Source organism: Candoia aspera, chromosome 4 (genome assembly GCF_035149785.1).
Source record: "Candoia aspera isolate rCanAsp1 chromosome 4, rCanAsp1.hap2, whole genome shotgun sequence".
NCBI classification, from domain to species: domain Eukaryota; kingdom Metazoa; phylum Chordata; class Lepidosauria; order Squamata; family Boidae; genus Candoia; species Candoia aspera.
Genome location: NC_086156.1, coordinates 95,983,800 through 96,001,956, shown reverse-complemented (window position 1 = coordinate 96,001,956; position 18,157 = coordinate 95,983,800). Strand labels below are relative to the sequence as shown.

The following is an 18,157-nucleotide window of genomic DNA, read 5'->3' as shown; positions in this document are numbered from 1 at the left end:
TTGTCCTATAAAGAGCCTCTGGGAATCAGTTTAGCCTGCTTTTCTCTTTTTTGTTCTACAATCACAGCTCTGGTACTAAGGACCTTTCTGATGCATCACAACACTCCCATCGTCAAAGCCAGCAACCGGGATCTCACCTACATCCTCCTGGTCACCCTCCTACTCTGCTTCCTTTGTGCATTACTATTCATAGGTCAGCCAAATAAGTTGACATGTCTTCTCCGACAAACTGTTTTCAGCATCATCTTCTCTGTGGCTGTTTCCTGTGTGCTGGCCAAGACTGTGACTGTGGTCCTGGCTTTCATGGCAACCAAGCCAGGAAGCAGGATGAGGCAGTGGGTGGGGAAAAGACTGGGCTATTCTTTTGTTTTATCTGGCTTCTTAATTCAGGTTGGGATTTGCACGATATGGCTGTCCATCTCTCCTCCTGTCCCAGATGCTGACATGCATTCAGAGACTGGAAAAATTATACTATCGTGTGGAGAAGGGTCCTTGATTATGTTTTACTGTGCAAGATGTTATATGGGCTTCTTGGCCATGATCAGTTTCATGGTTGCTTTCCTTGCCAGGAAGTTACCTGACAGTTTCAATGAAGCCAAGTTCATCACTTTCAGCATGTTGGTCTTCTGCAGTGTTTGGCTCTCCTTTGTTCCAACTTACCTGAGCACCAAGGGGAAATACATGGTGGCTGTGGAGATCTTCTCGATTTTAGGCTCAAGTGCTGGGCTGCTGATCTTCATCTTTTCCCCCAAATGCTACATTATTGTTTTGAGACCTGAGCTGAACAACAGGCAGCTAAGAAGAAATGTTTTCTAAATATCATCAATTATTTGGTAAAACGTTAAATGCAGAGTTTTTTGTGTGTTTATTTGCATTTGTGAAGCAAAATATTCCTTAATATTTTCCTAATAATTTTATTAAATACATTTTCCTGAAAATTCTCTTCCCTGTTGCCCACACATTGATTAAGAATATATTTAGAAGTTATCTTTAAAATGTAATTATCATATGCATTCCCACTTTCTTTTTTTCCTTTTAAACATGCATCCAATATATATTATTTTAAAATAATATAAAGATCAATAGTAATAATTGATTACAAATTTTAATAATTTTAATTTAATAATGTTTGAGTCCTTTAATAAACTTTCATGACTGATTAGTATTACCCTGATCCTAATCCAACAGTTTAAATAACACTATACACAAATAAGTTTTTTTTAAACTTTTAATTAAAAGTTTTGAAAGTAAAATAAAGCAAAGTGTCATGTTACTCATAAATTTGGGGAGGGGGTAGAGAGTTTCTGATGATGTAAATTTAAATTTCAGAACAAGCACATATAAAAGATCTAAACAGAGCAAAGATGTGTATAGAAATAAATCATGATAAGTAGGACATAGAGGAAATAAAGGCAAACAACAGAGATCTCAATCCTAAAACTAGGGCACATCTACTTAAAAGTTCCTTTATGTGGCAACTATACACCTAAAAATTGCAGTGTTTTCTTATTCTTCAGTTTCAATCAAGAATGTAAAAATAATCATGCAAAATTATATAGTTTTGTCCAGGCCGCTGATGAAATGTTTCAAATATTTGAAAGCAGTATATAATATTATTATTCCAATCTTTTCTTTTTCACAAAATGTTCAGCTAATCTATAGTCCTGCTCCTGTGAGAAATAGTGAAGCCCAAGATGTTTGTTTCTACCAAATGATTCCTTGGGAAGATCTTCAGCATGAGGGGATTCTCGCTCTGCTTCTGCATTTCAGATGGACATGGGCTGGGGTCATTGTGATGGATAATGATGATGGAGAAAGATCTATACAAACAATTTTTCCATTGTTTTCACAGAGTGGTATTTATTTTCACCTCATTGACAGAATCCCTACACTAAGATATGTTATTGCATTTGATAAAATGATGGAAGAAAGAGAAAAGATTTGCCATAAACTAATACAGACCAAAGCAAATACCTTGTGGCCTATGGAGAATCTTATTCTATGGCATATTTCAGATGGCTTACAATTTTAATGGAGAGCCAAACTGTACAAGGCAAAGTGTGTTTAAGGACAGCTCAGGTGGAGCAAACTTCATCTATCAAAAGTACTGGAATGGAGAATTGTTTCATGGTTCCTTAGGTTTCACAGTTCATGTCAATTACATACCAGGGTTTTACCAATTTCTTGAGAGTCAAAGTCCTTTTCATGTACCTGGAGATGATTTTATAAAGACCTTCTGGGAAGTTGCTTCCAGATACAGCTGAGGGCAATGAGGTGAAGAATATTTGTTCAGGGAAAGAAAAGCTGGAGAGCCTTCCTATCCTATTGCTTGAAATGAGCATGACTGGCCATAGCTACAGCATCTATAATGCTGTCTATGCAATAGCTCATGCTCTGCAAGACATGTCCTTATTCAGACCCAAAGACAAAACAATGGTGGTCAAAGGAGTATGGAAGGGACAACTTTGAGAATTTTGGCAGGTAACTGATCAAACATGACCTTTTTCCTTGTATGAACAACACTTAATCTGTACAGAATTGTGCCTTAAAAAAAATCGAAACTTCTCTCTGCCAATAATTTAGAATTTTTTTAAAAAATAAATTGAAATATAAATCACAGTAAAATACTTCTGTATGGTTCATTTCATTTTTTTCTGTTTTTTCAACAATGAATTCATTTTGACTTAATTCCACATTCATTTTGTGACTTTCCTTTTAAACAAGCACCATGAAAATGCACGTGCCTTTATATGATCATTTTTCTCAGTATATGTAGTTTAAATTGTTTTTTTTTCTAATATATAAATATATTTGTAAGCAAATTCCAATAATCCACTAGATTTTTGTGCTGATTTTATTAGTAACATTATACAGTATATATACTTTTCCTTAGATATGCTCTTTTCCTTTATATCCTTTTTTGTAATTCCACATTCTTTGAACTACAGTACAAAATTCTAAATAATAATAATAATAATAATAATAATAATAATAATTTTGCAAAATGAGGAAATTTAGTAGGATTTCAACATTCCAATGAATAGGGGCACTTAGACAGCAAATACACTCAACATCATTGTTATAGAAAAAAAGAAGATATGGCTCATTGATGCAGCCATATCTGAAGATGGTTAAATTTATGACAATGGGAAAAAAATAACATAATACCCTATTTGCAAATTGTGGCTGAAAGACAATAGAGGAAAAAAAATGATTACCATACTGATTGTCTTGGTGCAATACCAAAAGGATTCTCCAATTAAAAAAACAAAAACAAAACTAAACATACTGGATTGACACCATCATGGCCTAAAGGCCCAAAAGCTTGGAGACACTGGTAAGGCCTCCATTTCCAGGACATGGCACTTCCAGGCCCTTGGTCCACCAACATGGAGGCCTCTCTAACTAGTGCAGGTGCCAGGTGGCATGTAGACCACCCTGACTGTAGCAGCAGCCTTTGAGGAAATGGCAGCCTCTCTGTCTCATCACTGATGTCAGCTGAACAAGAGCAGCTAAGGCTGTGTGCATCCAGCTGGGAGGGAATTTAAAACCCACCATTCCTGTTTCAGAGTTGCTGGAAGCAACACCCTCCTCATCTCCCTCCTGCTCTGCTTCCTTTCTGCATTGCTCTTTATTGGCCAGCCTAATAAGGTGACTTGTGTTCTCCAACAAACTGTGGTTAGCATTGTCTTTTCAGAAGCTGTTTGTTGTGTCCTTGTAAAAACCATCACAGTTGTTCTAGTTTTCATGGCTATCAAGTCAGGGTCAAAAATGAAGAAATGAGTGGGAAAAAGACTGGCCATGTCCATTGCTTTTTCATGTTCATTGTCCAAACAGGCATTTGTACCTTTTGGCTGGGGACTGCTCCACCCTTCCCAGATGCTGATATGCATTTGATAACTGAAGAAATTGTATTAGAATGCAATGAAGGGTCAGATATTATGTTTTACTGTGTTTTGGGTTACATGGGCTTTTTATCCATTTTGAGTATCATTGTGGCATTTTTGGCCAGAAAATTACCTGACAGTTTCAATGAAGCCAAATTTATCACTTTCAGCATGTTTGTCATGTTCGCCGTTTCAATGTCTTTGATACATCGTAACGTTTCGCATGTCATTAGCTGGATGCGTGTTTCATCTTTCTCGGGAGGATGGGAGTAGTTATCTTTTGGCTTTGCTTTGGAATGTATTTATATTATCTACTGCGCTCAAGGTTACTTTCCCAGGCTAGCAACTCTGACGATTGCTAGCACCTGTGCCGGGCGGGGCTGTTACGAGGGAGGCGGGATACGTTTGCACCAAGGGTTTAAGTTTGTATTTGGCGCGCTTTTGCTCATTCTCAGCTTTCTCTGTATTTGCCTTTAGTTCCTTAATAAATCAGAATTCATAAAGCAGCCTCTTGTGAGTCTGAGTATTTGGGCTAGGGCAATCATTACATAAAGCTGAGAATCTAAGATCCTAACTCCGCTGGCCCCTGTCCAGGAAAAGACAAGTTGTCTAACCCTGTGAGGGAGAGCGCCAGCGATGACCGAACCCGACATCGTGAGGATGGAAGAAGGGGAACCGGACTTGACCGTGAGGCGGCCTGACCGAACGTCCCAGGGAGGGGAGCTGTCCGCCATCCTAGAAGAGGCGAGCTCCGAGTCGGAGGGTGAAGCCGAGGGTCTGAAAACCGCCCCGGAGACTACCGTAAATTCTCCGGGCGAGCTGGTCACCTGGGACGAGACCCAAGGGGATGCCACGGTGGTGGGGGGCCCATCCTGGAGGCAGAGATACCCATTATCCCCCAACGTGGTGCAGGTGCAGCCAACGGAGGGCTCTCCCACCCCGGATCGGATCCGAGTGCTGGAGTCAAAAATGGACTCGTTAGAAGCTATCCTGAAACAGCTGAGCTTAGATGTGACCTCATTGCGGGAAGTCCGGGAAGAGTCAAGCCAATGGTATTCAACCCCTTCGTCCCATGTGCAGTCCCCGGAGCAGCGACGGCCAGTGCGGAGACGCGAAGGGGACCAGTCGGTCCAGATGGAAATCGCGGCATCGCCAGGGCGACCGCCCCGGGCCCCCGCGCCGCCGCGAGCCAGGGAAGCACAAACCCCTGCAGCACCAGCGGTGGGGCGCAGCCCGGCGGGAGGCGGGATGAGAGACTTCCCGGTCAAGTTTGATGGGGACCCGACCAAACTCTCATTTTTCTTGACGAATGCTAAAGCCTACATGGAGGAATGGGGGTCGCTTTTCCAATCGGAAAAGGCAAAGATCATTACCATTGCCACCAAACTGAAGGGGAAGGCGGCAGACTGGTATGTCCAGATGTGCCAGTCGGAAGCGCCTGAACTGGAAAAATTCGATGAGTTCCTCTGGGCATTGAAACAACACTTTGAGGATCCTTTGGCGAAAGAGAGGGCAAAGCGAGCCCTGAAGGAACTTAAGCAGGGGTTCAGATCAGTGGCGGATTATGCTTTGGAGTTCAAAGCGCTGGCTGGGAAGGTGGATGACTGGTCCCAAGCCACCATTATCGAGCTATTCAAGGATGGCCTGAATACAGAGGTGCTGCGCTGGTCCTTGGGGAGGGACGACCCATATACGCTGTACGAATGGATCCTGCTGGCGGGGAGGGCTGAACATGCCCATGAGATCTTCGCCCATCGAAAGACCGCCAAATCGGGGCGGGAGGTGAAGCCCAGCCGCCCATCGAGCACCGGGGGAAAACCAGGACAACGACCATGGGACGAGGAGCGAGAGAAGCGGTATGCGAAAGGCCTGTGTCTGAGATGTGGTAAAGAGGGGCATCGAGTGGCGGCGTGCCCGAAGGCAAAGGGAGAGGAAAGGCTTGGAAAACCGCCGGCGAAGTCCCCTGCCTTGCCGAGGAAGCAGAAAGCCGCGGTGGCTGAAACCAAGGGAGACGATGCGATGTTCTATGAGGAGGAGGGTGAGCCCGAAATCCTGCAGCCGGCGGGAAACGCCAGCCACCTGCTTTAAAGGGCGCCGCAGGGCAGGTGGTGGAAGAAGGGCGCGAGCCTTCATCGGTGAGTGGTAGTTACCGCATTCTCACGGTGAAATTGAAGTTGGGCTCCCAAACCAAGACTGTAGAAGTATGGGCCATGATTGATTCGGGGTGTTCCCGGTGTCTAATGCACCCCGATGTGGTAGCAGCTTTGGAGCTACCTACTTTCCCTTTACAGCGACCCATCGCCTTTACACAGCTGGATGGGTCCATGGCAGGGGGCAAACCGGTCACCCAGTTCACAGGGCGGGTAGCCTTGCAGCTGGGCAGCCATCGGGAAGATTTGTCCTTCGTCGTGGCTCCAGTAGGTGGTCCCTTGGTGGTGTTGGGGGTGCCCTGGTTGGTGCAGCAAAACCCCCAAATCAACTGGGTTTACCGGACTATCACGTTTAGGGATGGGTTCTACCAAGCGACTGAGGGGAAGGGGGCCCCAGAGGAGATGGTGGGGGTTGCGGCAGCTGTGACTCCGCATTGCCCGGCCCCTCCTCTGGAAGGCTTGCCGGCGGATTACAGGACTTTTGCTGATGTGTTCGGCGAAAAGGAAGCCGACCAGTTGCCTCCCCATAGAAAGACGGACTGTGCCATCGAGCTGCTCCCCAACACCCAATTGCCCAAGCCAAAGATTTATTCCATGACACAAAAGGAGTTGACTTTGTTGAGAGACTTTGTGGACAAAAATTTGGCGCGCGGATTCATCGAGCCGGCGAATTCACCGGTGGGGGCACCAGTTCTATTTCGCCCAAAAAAGGATGGGACATTGAGACTTTGTACCGATTTCCGCGGATTAAATGCCGTCTCAATTTCCAACAAATATCCCTTGCCATTGATCAAAGACATGTTGTCACATCTGGCTAAGGGAAAGATCTTCTCTAAACTGGATTTAAGAGAAGCATACTATCGTGTACGAATCAAGGAGGGGGATGAGTGGAAAACCGCATTCAATTGCCCGTTGGGAGCCTTCCAATATAAAGTGTTACCTTTTGGGTTGGCTGGGGCCCCTGGGGTATTTATGCAATTGATCAATGAAGTACTGCATGAACATCTGTTTAAAGGGGTATTGGTTTATTTGGATGATGTATTGATTTATACTGAAACCATGGAAGAGCATGTGGCTCTGGTAAAAAGAGTACTGAGTAAACTCAGATCAGCAGAATTGTATGCCAAACTGTCTAAATGTGCATTTCACCAGACCCAAATTGACTACTTGGGATATAGAATTTCAGATAAAGGCATAGAAATGGACCCTGCCAAGGTGCAGGCTATCATGGACTGGGAAAGCCCCCGCACCCGCAGGCAACTTCAAAGTTTCCTGGGGTTCAGCAACTACTACAGATTGTTCATAAGGGGGTTCGCTGAAATTGCCTTGCCACTCACCAAACTGCTTCGAACCAAGGGTGTGGGAGATACTCGGAGAGTAAAGAATCCAGGGGCGCTGTTGCGCTGGACGCCTGCTTGTCAAACGGCGTTCGAGCGGCTAAAAGCAGCTTTTGTCAAAGAGCCCATTTTACAACATCCTGATCCCTCAAAACCTTTTGTGGTGCAGGCAGATGCCTCCGATTATTCCATTGGGGCATTGTTGATGCAACAAGACGGGACAGGGTGCCTCAAGCCATGCGCCTACTTGTCCCGCAAGTTCTCTGAGACTGAGAGACGTTGGCATGTATGGGAAAAGGAGGCATTTGCAGTAAAAGCCGCATTAGAAGCCTGGCGGCATCTGTTGGAGGGGGCTAATCATCCCTTTGAAGTATGGACTGATCACAAAAACTTAGAGGCTCTTAGTACCCCTCGAAAACTGAGCCCCAAACAGGTTCGGTGGGCTCAATTTTTCAACCGCTTCAATTTTCAGTTGAAATTTATTCCGGGGAAAAGGAATTTCTTGGCTGATGCATTGTCCAGGCAACCTCAGGACTCCGGGGCAGCGCCAGAAGTGGTCAGCACCCTGTGGACAGCGCCCCAATTGGGTATGCAGGCTGTGACGCGTAGCCAAACACGCGCGCGGCAGCCTCCCACTGCGGACGCCGCCCAGCCGAACGCTTTGTCAATTCCCTCCCAGTTGCAACAAAAGTTTCTAAAAGAACTGAAAACGGATACTTGGTTGCTTGCGAATAAAGACAATGTTACTTTCGACCGAGGCTTTGCTTGGAAATCTAATCGCCTCTATGTCCCTGAAAGCCTCAGAAAAGACGTGTTACTACGTTCACACGATGACAAACTGGCAGGTCACTTCGGGTTTGTCAAAACCTTGCACCTGGTGCGGAGACAGTTTTGGTGGCCCACATTACGTAAGGATGTTAAAGACTACATTGCCTCCTGCACTGTTTGTGCCATGTCTAAACGCAAGGTGGGCAAACCCCAGGGACTGCTGCAGCCGGTGGCTGCTCCTTCTTGTCCCTGGGATGAAATCTCCATGGACTTTATTGTTGAGCTACCACCCAGTCAACGCAAAACTGTCATTTGGGTGGTCAAAGACTATTTCTCGAAACAAGCTCACTTCATCCCTTGCGTGTCCATTCCGTCGGCACGTCAGTTGGCCCGCCTATTTCTTGTACACGTGTACAGGCTACACGGATGTCCCTCACGTTTGATTTCAGACAGGGGCACACAATTTACTTCACAATTTTGGCGGGCGTTCCTTAAATTGTTAGGCACGAAGCAAGCCCTGTCCACGGCTTGGCATCCTCAAACGGACGGGGCCACTGAGGCTTTAAATTCTACTCTGGAGCAATACCTCCGGGCTTTTGTGAATTACCAACAGGACAACTGGGTAGACCTCCTCCCTTTTGCTGAAGTTGCGTATAACAATGCAGTGCATCAAAGCACTGGCCAAACCCCATTTCGTGTGGCCCAAGGCAGAGACTTTGTCCCTATCCCTGATCTACCGCAACCTACCGGCGGATCGGCCACTCCAGATAATTGGGCAACGCAATTGGCAGACTCCTGGCCAATGATTCAAAAGGCACTACCTGATGCACAATTGGATTATAAACAGTACGCTGATCGGAAGCGGGCTCCTCAGCCGGCATTTCACGTAGGGGACTCGGTTTACCTTTCCACCAAGTTCATAAAGTCCTCACAACCTTCCAAGAAACTGGCTCCTAAATTTGTGGGTCCTTTCCCAATTACCGCTCAAATTAACCCTGTGACTTTTAAACTTGACTTGCCTCATAACCTCAAACGCTTACACCCTGTTTTTCATTGCAGTTTGCTCAAACCGACTATTCCTTCTGACCGCTGGCACCGCCAACCTCCACCTCCAACCCCCATCATGATTGACGGTCAGCAACACTTTGAAGTTAAAGAAATTTTGGACTCTAGACGCCTTCGCAATACTCTCCAATATTTAGTTCGCTGGAAACATTTTCCTCATCCAGAGTGGGTCGCTGCACCAGATGTGGCTTCCCCTGTTCTAGTTGCCCGTTTCCACTCAGCCTATCCTGCTAAACCGGGACCCTAAGAGTATTTTTAGGGGGGCGGTATGTCATGTTCGCCGTTTCAATGTCTTTGATACATCGTAACGTTTCGCATGTCATTAGCTGGATGCGTGTTTCATCTTTCTCGGGAGGATGGGAGTAGTTATCTTTTGGCTTTGCTTTGGAATGTATTTATATTATCTACTGCGCTCAAGGTTACTTTCCCAGGCTAGCAACTCTGACAATTGCTAGCACCTGTGCCGGGCGGGGCTGTTACGAGGGAGGCGGGATACGTTTGCACCAAGGGTTTAAGTTTGTATTTGGCGCGCTTTTGCTCATTCTCAGCTTTCTCTGTATTTGCCTTTAGTTCCTTAATAAATCAGAATTCATAAAGCAGCCTCTTGTGAGTCTGAGTATTTGGGCTAGGGCAATCATTACAATGTTGGTCTTTTGCAGTGTTTGGATAGCTTTTGTTCCAACCTATCTGAGCACTGAAGGAAAATACATGACTGCTGTGGAGATCTTTTCCATCTTAACCTCTGATTCTGGGTTTCTGGGCTGCATCTTTTTCCCCAGATGCTGCATAATCATAATGAGGCCTAAGCTGAACAATAGAGAATACCTAATAAGAAGATGGCACTGAATAATGTTTATGAGTAATTTGCTATAATTTGCAATGCAATGTGTAGCATATGTGGTATGCTGTTTGAGTGGCAGTATGTGTCAAGTATCTGTTATGTTGGTGGAGCATATCTGGGTAAGAGTAGATGCATGTGTGATGGGTGCTTTTATTTTTCGGTAGTCATCAAACCAGCACTGGCATGTGAAGCTCGTGGAATTCCAATCTCCTGGGCAAAAAGGCTGTTTTCTGGAATTAGAAAACTAAATGTATAGATTTCCTGGTCCTGGATTTTGATCTCTCACTTATTTCAGTGGGAGGAGATGGGAGGTGACAAATTTGATAGACAGATAAATAAATAAATAAATGCTTCGTCTTCAGTTTTTAATCTTAAAGAAGCTTTTTATAATCACCAATGTTAGAAGAAAACAATACATACAATAGCAATAATTTTGTAGCAAGTTCTAAATGTTCTATGCATTCCTATCAGCCTAAGGCAAGGTTGGGACTCTCATGTGGAGGGAATAAATGGATTTTGAAAAGTAGAAATTTAGAGACAAAACAGACTTCTGGATTTGTCTTAACTCTGGCTCTAGTTCAGCCTCATATTCCCTAGGGCTCTACCCCTGCATCTTTGGTCTCATTAAGGAATATGACTAAAGCTGTGACCATCTTAACAGCTAAAGTTGTCAATTCTTTCTAGAAATTTCCTTTTATCCTCCATTAAGCTCACATAGCTTGAAACTCATAACTATCTTGAGTTTTTCTTATTGTAAAACATGTTAATTTAATCAGGAGGAAAACATGTTTTCATCTTCACCTCTCTTAGAATTCCCGATATAACCACCTGCTCCTGTAAATGCAGGCTTGCCTTGATTATGTACCTTCTTGAAATCCCTATAGATTTCTAGAGAACATGTCAGCTTTAGAAAATGCATGGAGACACGTATTCCTGGAAGAAAGGGGACACGTCAAGCTATGGAAACCACAGACAATACTTAAGATTGAAATAACGTGATTTGCTCCCTTTCTTTAACATGTCTGGATTGCCATCACCACTGTTGCCAATATTACTTTCTCAAATTGTGAGGATGGCTGACGCTAAGTTCTGCAAGGACAAAGAGCCACATTCCCCACTTCATGAATACCATCAGCTTGGAGATGTTACAGTTGGTTTCATTACATCTCAGGGATACATCATTGATGATGCAAACACCTTCAATATGGAACCACCACTAACAATGCCAGATGAAATTATGTATGAAACTGGCATTCTACATTTATTCTGTAATTTCTATGAATTTTTCTTAGCAGTTACAGCCTTATCCTACGTCTTGGGTAATGCATAAAATTAATCAGATGAGAAGTAGCCCGATGGAAGGAAAATAGAAAAGTGCATTGAGATTGGCAGGACATTTAGATCATAGGAGACAGTTGCTAGGTTGGATCCAAAGATATTACAATCATGTGCAAACTCACTGGGACAGAGATCTAACATTACATATACTGCACTGTCTATTAGGCTGGATTGCTATTTTGCTTTTAATGTATGAACAGAATGTATGCTTTATCCTCAGTAGTTACTTAGCCTAGAAGAATAACGGGTGGCATGTCCAGAAGATGAATATTGATATTGTTTGAGTCTTTGACCTATCTCTCCATGAAGTTAGGTTGTAAAAGTATTCTTTCTACTTCTGAAATAGTAGATGTTATATATTTTATAACTTCCTGTCCTATTTATTAACACATGTAATACCTTTCATGTTATTAGAGTTCCTCTTATTATAGTATTTTAGTTATTAGAAATATTTGATATTTCTAGGGACTTTGTCAAGTGCCTGAAAACTTTGCTTATGAGTTATGTAAAATGAAATATCTTAGAAACACTTTACTAAAACAGACCTTCCTTTATAGTATGGTGCCTAAGAATTACCAGCATATTGTGGCCTTGACATTTGCAATAAAGGAAATTAATGCAAACCATCAGATTTTATCCAATTTCACCTTGGGCTTCCACATCTATGACAGTTATTTCAGTGCAAAGTGGAGTTACCATACTGTCATACAACTCCTATCACCATGCCCCAAATTTCAAATGTGGCACCCAGAATAATCTGATGGCAGTCATTGGAGGACCGGATACAGATGTCTCCCTTTATGTAGCAACTGTCTTGGATATCTACAAAATTCCACAGGTGAGATTAGAAAGATAGATAGAGATGATAGATAAATTTCAATAAGTGTGTAAAAAAAATATGTATTTTAGGTTTAGGCAATTACACAAAATTTCACATTTGTCTGAAAGTGAAATGGAGCCCAACAGCAAAGACCTCCATACTTTAAGGGATAGCACTGTGTCCATCTGTGCAGTACTGGACCCGAGGTAGAAGCACATGGACATACTGTATTTTTCCATCTATAAGACGCCCCCATGTATAAGACAACCCCCACTTTTCCAACCCAGAATTAAGAAATCAATATTCTGAGTCACTGTTTATAGATGAGATATATGAGATGATTGGAGGAAGCCTGTTTGCAGAGACAAGGTATGGGCAGTTTCACAACCGTGTGGTTCTCTCCTCAGCTTACTTCCATGTATAAGACAACACTCCATTTTTAGTCTAATGATTTTAGAAAAAAGTAGCATCTTATACACGGAAAAATACAGTAGGTATCAAATGATGTCCTGATTTAATTTCTAAGATTTATATGCAGTGCAACATCCATTGCTGAGGAAATCTGAAAAAAGGAAGAAGAAAACCACACACTAGTACTGGTTTTTGCAGCCATCTCTCACTGACAGCTCAGTCAACCTCATGGCTGTAGCATATAGAAAAGGTATAATAAAAAGTTGGTTGATTATGTGTAGAGTTTAGACAAATATGATGTATTGAGTTAATGTGTTTATTTCAAGGTCGTTAAAGCAATTCTGATTGAATATATTAATTAGTTAGAGCCTTACTGCCTCCCAAAGAAGACCACTATAGTTCCAATTATGTCTCCTGCCAATATTCATTGATTCCCAAACTCCTTTCCTCTTACATTTCCCCTGCCAGTGCTGCAGTAAGCAACAGAGTTCAGGAAAAATAATTTCCCATCCACACTATCACAAAAAACGTTACATTTAAGGACCCAGGGACCAGTGGAAGCTACATGCAAGAGTCAAGAGGGTTTCAGTATTTCCTCAACATTTGAAACATCACTTCCATTGATTTCCAGTTTCTAAGTGTTTAAGAATAGGAAAAAAGCTGATTTTAAAGTTGAGTCAGGAAAACAAACAAAGAGTTTCTCTGATTTCTTTTACCACCTTGGGTTATTAAAACTTTATTAATTTTTCAAAGTATAATTTAAATACAAAATATTCTGAATTTTGTGATTTCTTTTACCACCTTGACTTGCAAACCTTCAAATAAAATAGTATTTCTAAAATTGTTGTTGATATAGTATGTGCAAATTATATTGTTCAAATTATACCTCTCATCCATTCATCCATCCATCCATTTATTTATGCATGCATGCATGCATGCATGCCTTTGAGTTAGCATTAACTCCTGGTAACTGCCCGAACAAGTCCCTGCAGTTTTCTTGGCAAGGTTTTTCAAAAGTGGTTTGCCATTGCTTCCTTCTTAGAGAAAGTGACTGGCCCATGGTCATCCAGTTGGCTTTGTGCCTAAGACAGGACTACAATTCATGGTCTCCCAGTTTCTAGCCTGATGCCTTAATTACTACATCAAACTGGGTTTTAAATCCCCCAATTACTGAACTCTCAAAGACGTAATCTAAATATAAGGCCTGACCCAGACTTCAGTATTTCATCTTATATTTACGTGAACATAGGATTGTGATGGCTTCTTTCAGGTATGTAGCCTGTAACCCTTAAACTCCAAACACTTCTCTTTGGGGGAGGGGCCAAATTCATTTATTTAACCAACCCCCCCCCCCCAATTTTTTTTTAAAAAGGACATGGTGACATTTGTTTATGGAACTAAGGGGAGAAGTCAAGCTATGGTAATCACAGACAGTGCTTTCCGAGGAAATAAGGACATCTGTTTCTGTCCATATATAGTGACCAGATCCTATCTTGTTTTGATTTTTTTTAATGGTAGTAAATTGGATCTTGGGGGTCTTGGATGTGGGGATGGGGTTTGCTGTTGGAGGCGCGGAAGCAAGCCATGATATAATAGTGGTGACAGGCATGGGGAGATATGGTAGGAGACTGGGAGCGGACCTTCTTAGGGAACCTGGAACTGGTTCTGCATTTCAGCACCTTGATCTTAGCCCTAGTACCCTGTCACCAAAACTTCAGTGGTCCTTGCTTCCAGCTGCTTCTTCTAAATACCAGGATGGTCTGTAATAAGGCCTCCCTTATTAGTGATTTAATCACTGATGAGAGTGCCAGCCTGGCATGTTTACCAAGACCTGGCTGAGTCCAGAGTGGTTGTTCCCTCCTGGAAATGTGGCCAGCTGTGTTTGGGTGTGGCACCAGCCAGAACTCTGGGGCAGGGGTGGGAGTGTGGTGATGGTCATCTGAGAATACCTTATGGCTTTCAGAGCTGCTGCACCACAGGTCACTGGATGTGAAACCCTGTTCATGAGTTTGGGTTCTGAGGGTGAGTTGGGATTGTTGCTGTTGTACCAGCCTCCCTGCTGCACAGCAACCTCCCTGCCTGAGCTCCTTGACTCCACTTCTGGGTCAGCAGTGGAATTCCCCAGACTGATATTTCTGTGAGACTTCAATCTGTCTTTTTGAGGAGTGGGGTCTGAGGAACCTCAGGAGTTCATAGCCACCATAATGGCCATGGGACTATCCAAAATCATCCAGAGTCCACCAGGGGACAGTGGTCACAGACCAGATCTGGTGTTCCTGTCAAAGCAGTGGCTATGTAATCTGAAATTGGGGGAGCTTTCAGTGTCTCCTGTGTCATGGTCAGATCACACCTTGATTTCCATAGAATTCTCTAAGGCTACTATCTACTGCAGAGAGGCTGGACCCATTTGCTTGGTCTTTCCCCAGCAACTGATAGACCCAAATGGGTTTCAGAGGGAGCTGGGGGCTTGTCCTGCTGGTCTAGTGCACTGTCCATCAGAAGCCTTGGTTCTACTTGCAGTAAGAGGGCAGTTGAGGCTTTGGATCAGATTGCGCCCATGCGACCTCTCCCCTCTTAGGGATCCTGTCACTCCCTATGTTTCATGGAGGAGTGGAGAGTGAGGAAATGAGAGAAGAGAGATCTGGAGAATTGTTGACACTCAACAAATGACAAACTCAACCGAACATGGGTTAGAGCTGCTATTAAAGCCAACATTATTTATTTCTTTATTTATTTGATTTCTATAGCCACATATCTCAACAAGTGACAAGTGATTATGGTGGTAAGGGTGGCAAAGTGTCAGTACTTTGCCCATATTATGTCCCAAGATAGCTGCCCCAAAGCCCTGTTTCAGGTGACACGAGCTCTCTTGGGTAATTCTGAGGTTGTTGATGTTTCTCCCAGCAATTTAATTGTACTTTCTATTTATTTTGTTCCAGTATTTAGCATTATAGGGTATGCATATAAATTAACTAAGTTAACTAAATAAGGTGATGAATACCTTAGTGCATTCATTTCCTGATTTAGGAACCACAGTATGTAGTTATTCCATATGTTCTACTGTTTCTTCATGAAGCAAATTTTTCAATAGGCAGATGAGGTTTTAATGGCTACCCCCAATTTGTTGTAGTCTACATAGTAAAAGGGGGACGCGGTGGCACTGCGGGTTAAACCGCTGAGCTGCCGATCGGAAGGTCGGCGGTTCGAAACTGCGTGGCGGGGTGAGCTCCCGTTGCTCGTCCCAGCTCCTGCTCACCTAGCAGTTCGAAAACATGCAAATGTGAGTAGATCAATAGGTACCGCTTTGGCGGGAAGGTAACGGCGTTCCGTGTTGTCATGCTGGCCACATGACCCGGAAGTGTCTATGACAACGCCGGCTCTAAGGCTTAGAAACGGAGATGAGCACCGCCCCCTAGAGTCGGACTCGACTGGACTTTACGTCAAGGGAAACCTTTACCTTTACCTTTACATAGTAAAAACAAACTTTGTATAATCAAGAAAGGAAAAAAAACAACAACTATCTTTGGAGGTCTCTTGCCTATTCCTTTAACCAATAGATGCTAGCACTGCGGTCTGAAATACCCACACCTACTCTGAATCCAGCTTGTACATCTGGCAGAGCCTCATTCCATGTATTGTGGAAGGGGGTTCCATAATTTACTGCTTGAAACATGGAAGATTTCAAGGATTTTTCAGAGTCATGTTATGAACCTGAGTAGTCCTTCAAAGAGGTTTTTTTTTAGAGTTGTCAACCTATTCTGCAGACTATTTGGGACTTTGGGGAAGAAATTAATTCCAAGCTACAGTATGTTATCTGGCTGAAGATGTTATGGAGAAAGATGAAGATTTTGACAAGGAGTGAGATTTTTTTACTGACAGCAAGACTGAGGTAGTGCCAAAGACTACATTTTGCTACTGAAGTGGTTAAACAGACAGTCTGGTCTGCAGATTACATGGAGGACTATTTTTCAGTGGGATTGTTATGGCTTTCTGAGAGATTGTTATGGGAGAGAAGAGAATCTGCTCTGTGGGAGTTTTTTTGTTGATTTTTCTTAAGGTTTATTTGATTTGTAAGACTTAAAAGGTATTTACAAGGTATAATAATAATTGCTTGGTTTTTAGGTTTTATAGGATTAAGATTGCTGTAGTATTATTAATTATACAAGTAGACAATTTATATGTTTTTACAATTTGATTTTTATTATAGTGGACAGAAATATATAGAATAGTGGTGGGAAGGAAATAATTAAATTAATGTTGTTTTATGGAGGAGGGAAGTTGATTTAGAAATTTATATAAACATATATATTCTTTATACAAGGGGAAGGAGCAATTGCATTAGTGATTTGTATATGTGTTAATGGAAGGGTTTATAGAAACATTGTGATTTTGGTTTGATATAAAGTAAGGGATTGATTATGGAAAAAGCTGTATATTCTTCCTGTTGAAAGTCAGAAGTCACCTTTCTATGTAATCTTCTTTCTTGTGTTTTTTCACTTTTTCACTTTTTTTTTTTTTTTTGGTTTTTTGTAGGTTTTATCTTTGCTTTAAATTCAATAAAATTCTTTAAATGGGGTGAAAGTGATTATTGAAGCATGATTACTAAAGCAGAAGTATTTATCAAATCTATATGCCAATAAACAGAACAAATTTTAAAACTAAGCTGTCTCCCAAGAATATTCCATTTTTTTATAAGACAGTACAATAATATAACTAATGGTGATTATATCCAAAGTGTCTCATTGATTTGTGGGCAGAAGTCTGTCACTGCAACCAGTATTTCACTTCACTCCTTTCTCTCTGTGTATTTTATATAACTCATGAACATTATTTTCTTGTTCTTGATTGGTGATCATGCCAGAGCCATTTATCGCATGTAAAGCTGCCCAGAGACTTTTTGAAAGCCACTCAGAGTGTTTTTGGAGTTGGTGGCTTTAACAAATCCAGGAAGAGCCAGTTTGGTGTAGTGGTTAAGGCACCAGGCTAGAAACTGGGAGACCCTGAGTTCTGGTCCCACCTTAGGCACAAAGCGAGCTGGGTGACTTGAGCCAGTCACTCTCTCTCAACCCTAGGAAGGAGGCAATGTCATACCACTTCTGAAAATCCTTGCCAAGAAAACTGCTGGGACTTGTCCAGGCAGTATCTGAGAATTGGTGTGATAGATTTCAGTAACATCACTGCTGCGTGAGCTGCATTGGGTACCAGTTTGCTTCCAGGTCCAATTCAAGGTGTTGGTTATTCCCTTTAAAGCCCTACATGGTATGGGGCCAGGTTACCTGAGGGACCGCCTCTTCCCCATTACATCAACCCGTCCCACCCGATCATGCAGAGAGGGCATGCTGCGGACCCTGTCTGTAAGAGAATTTCATCTAGCGGGGTCCAGGAAGTGGGCCTTCTCCACAGTAGCTCCTGCCCTGTGGAACATGCTGCCCCCGGAGGTGAGATTGGCCCCATCGCTCCTGGCCTTTTGGCGGAGTCTGAAGACCTATTTCTGCCGCCTTGCTTGGGGTGGAGAGAGGAATAGATCTATATGGGGATGG

The 18,157-nt window shown here is 42.9% G+C and overlaps 1 protein-coding gene across 1 annotated transcript in view; it reads left to right on the top strand.

The window, feature by feature from the left end:
• Positions 1-11,120: 11,120 nt before the first annotated feature.
• The window catches only part of LOC134496742 (vomeronasal type-2 receptor 26-like), a 31,300-nt gene continuing 24,263 nt past the window's right edge, over positions 11,121-18,157 (top strand). Inside the window, exon 1 of the mRNA XM_063302451.1 lies at positions 11,121-11,367. Coding sequence (XP_063158521.1) covers positions 11,121-11,367 — 247 coding nt within the window. The remainder of the gene's footprint in view (positions 11,368-18,157) is intronic.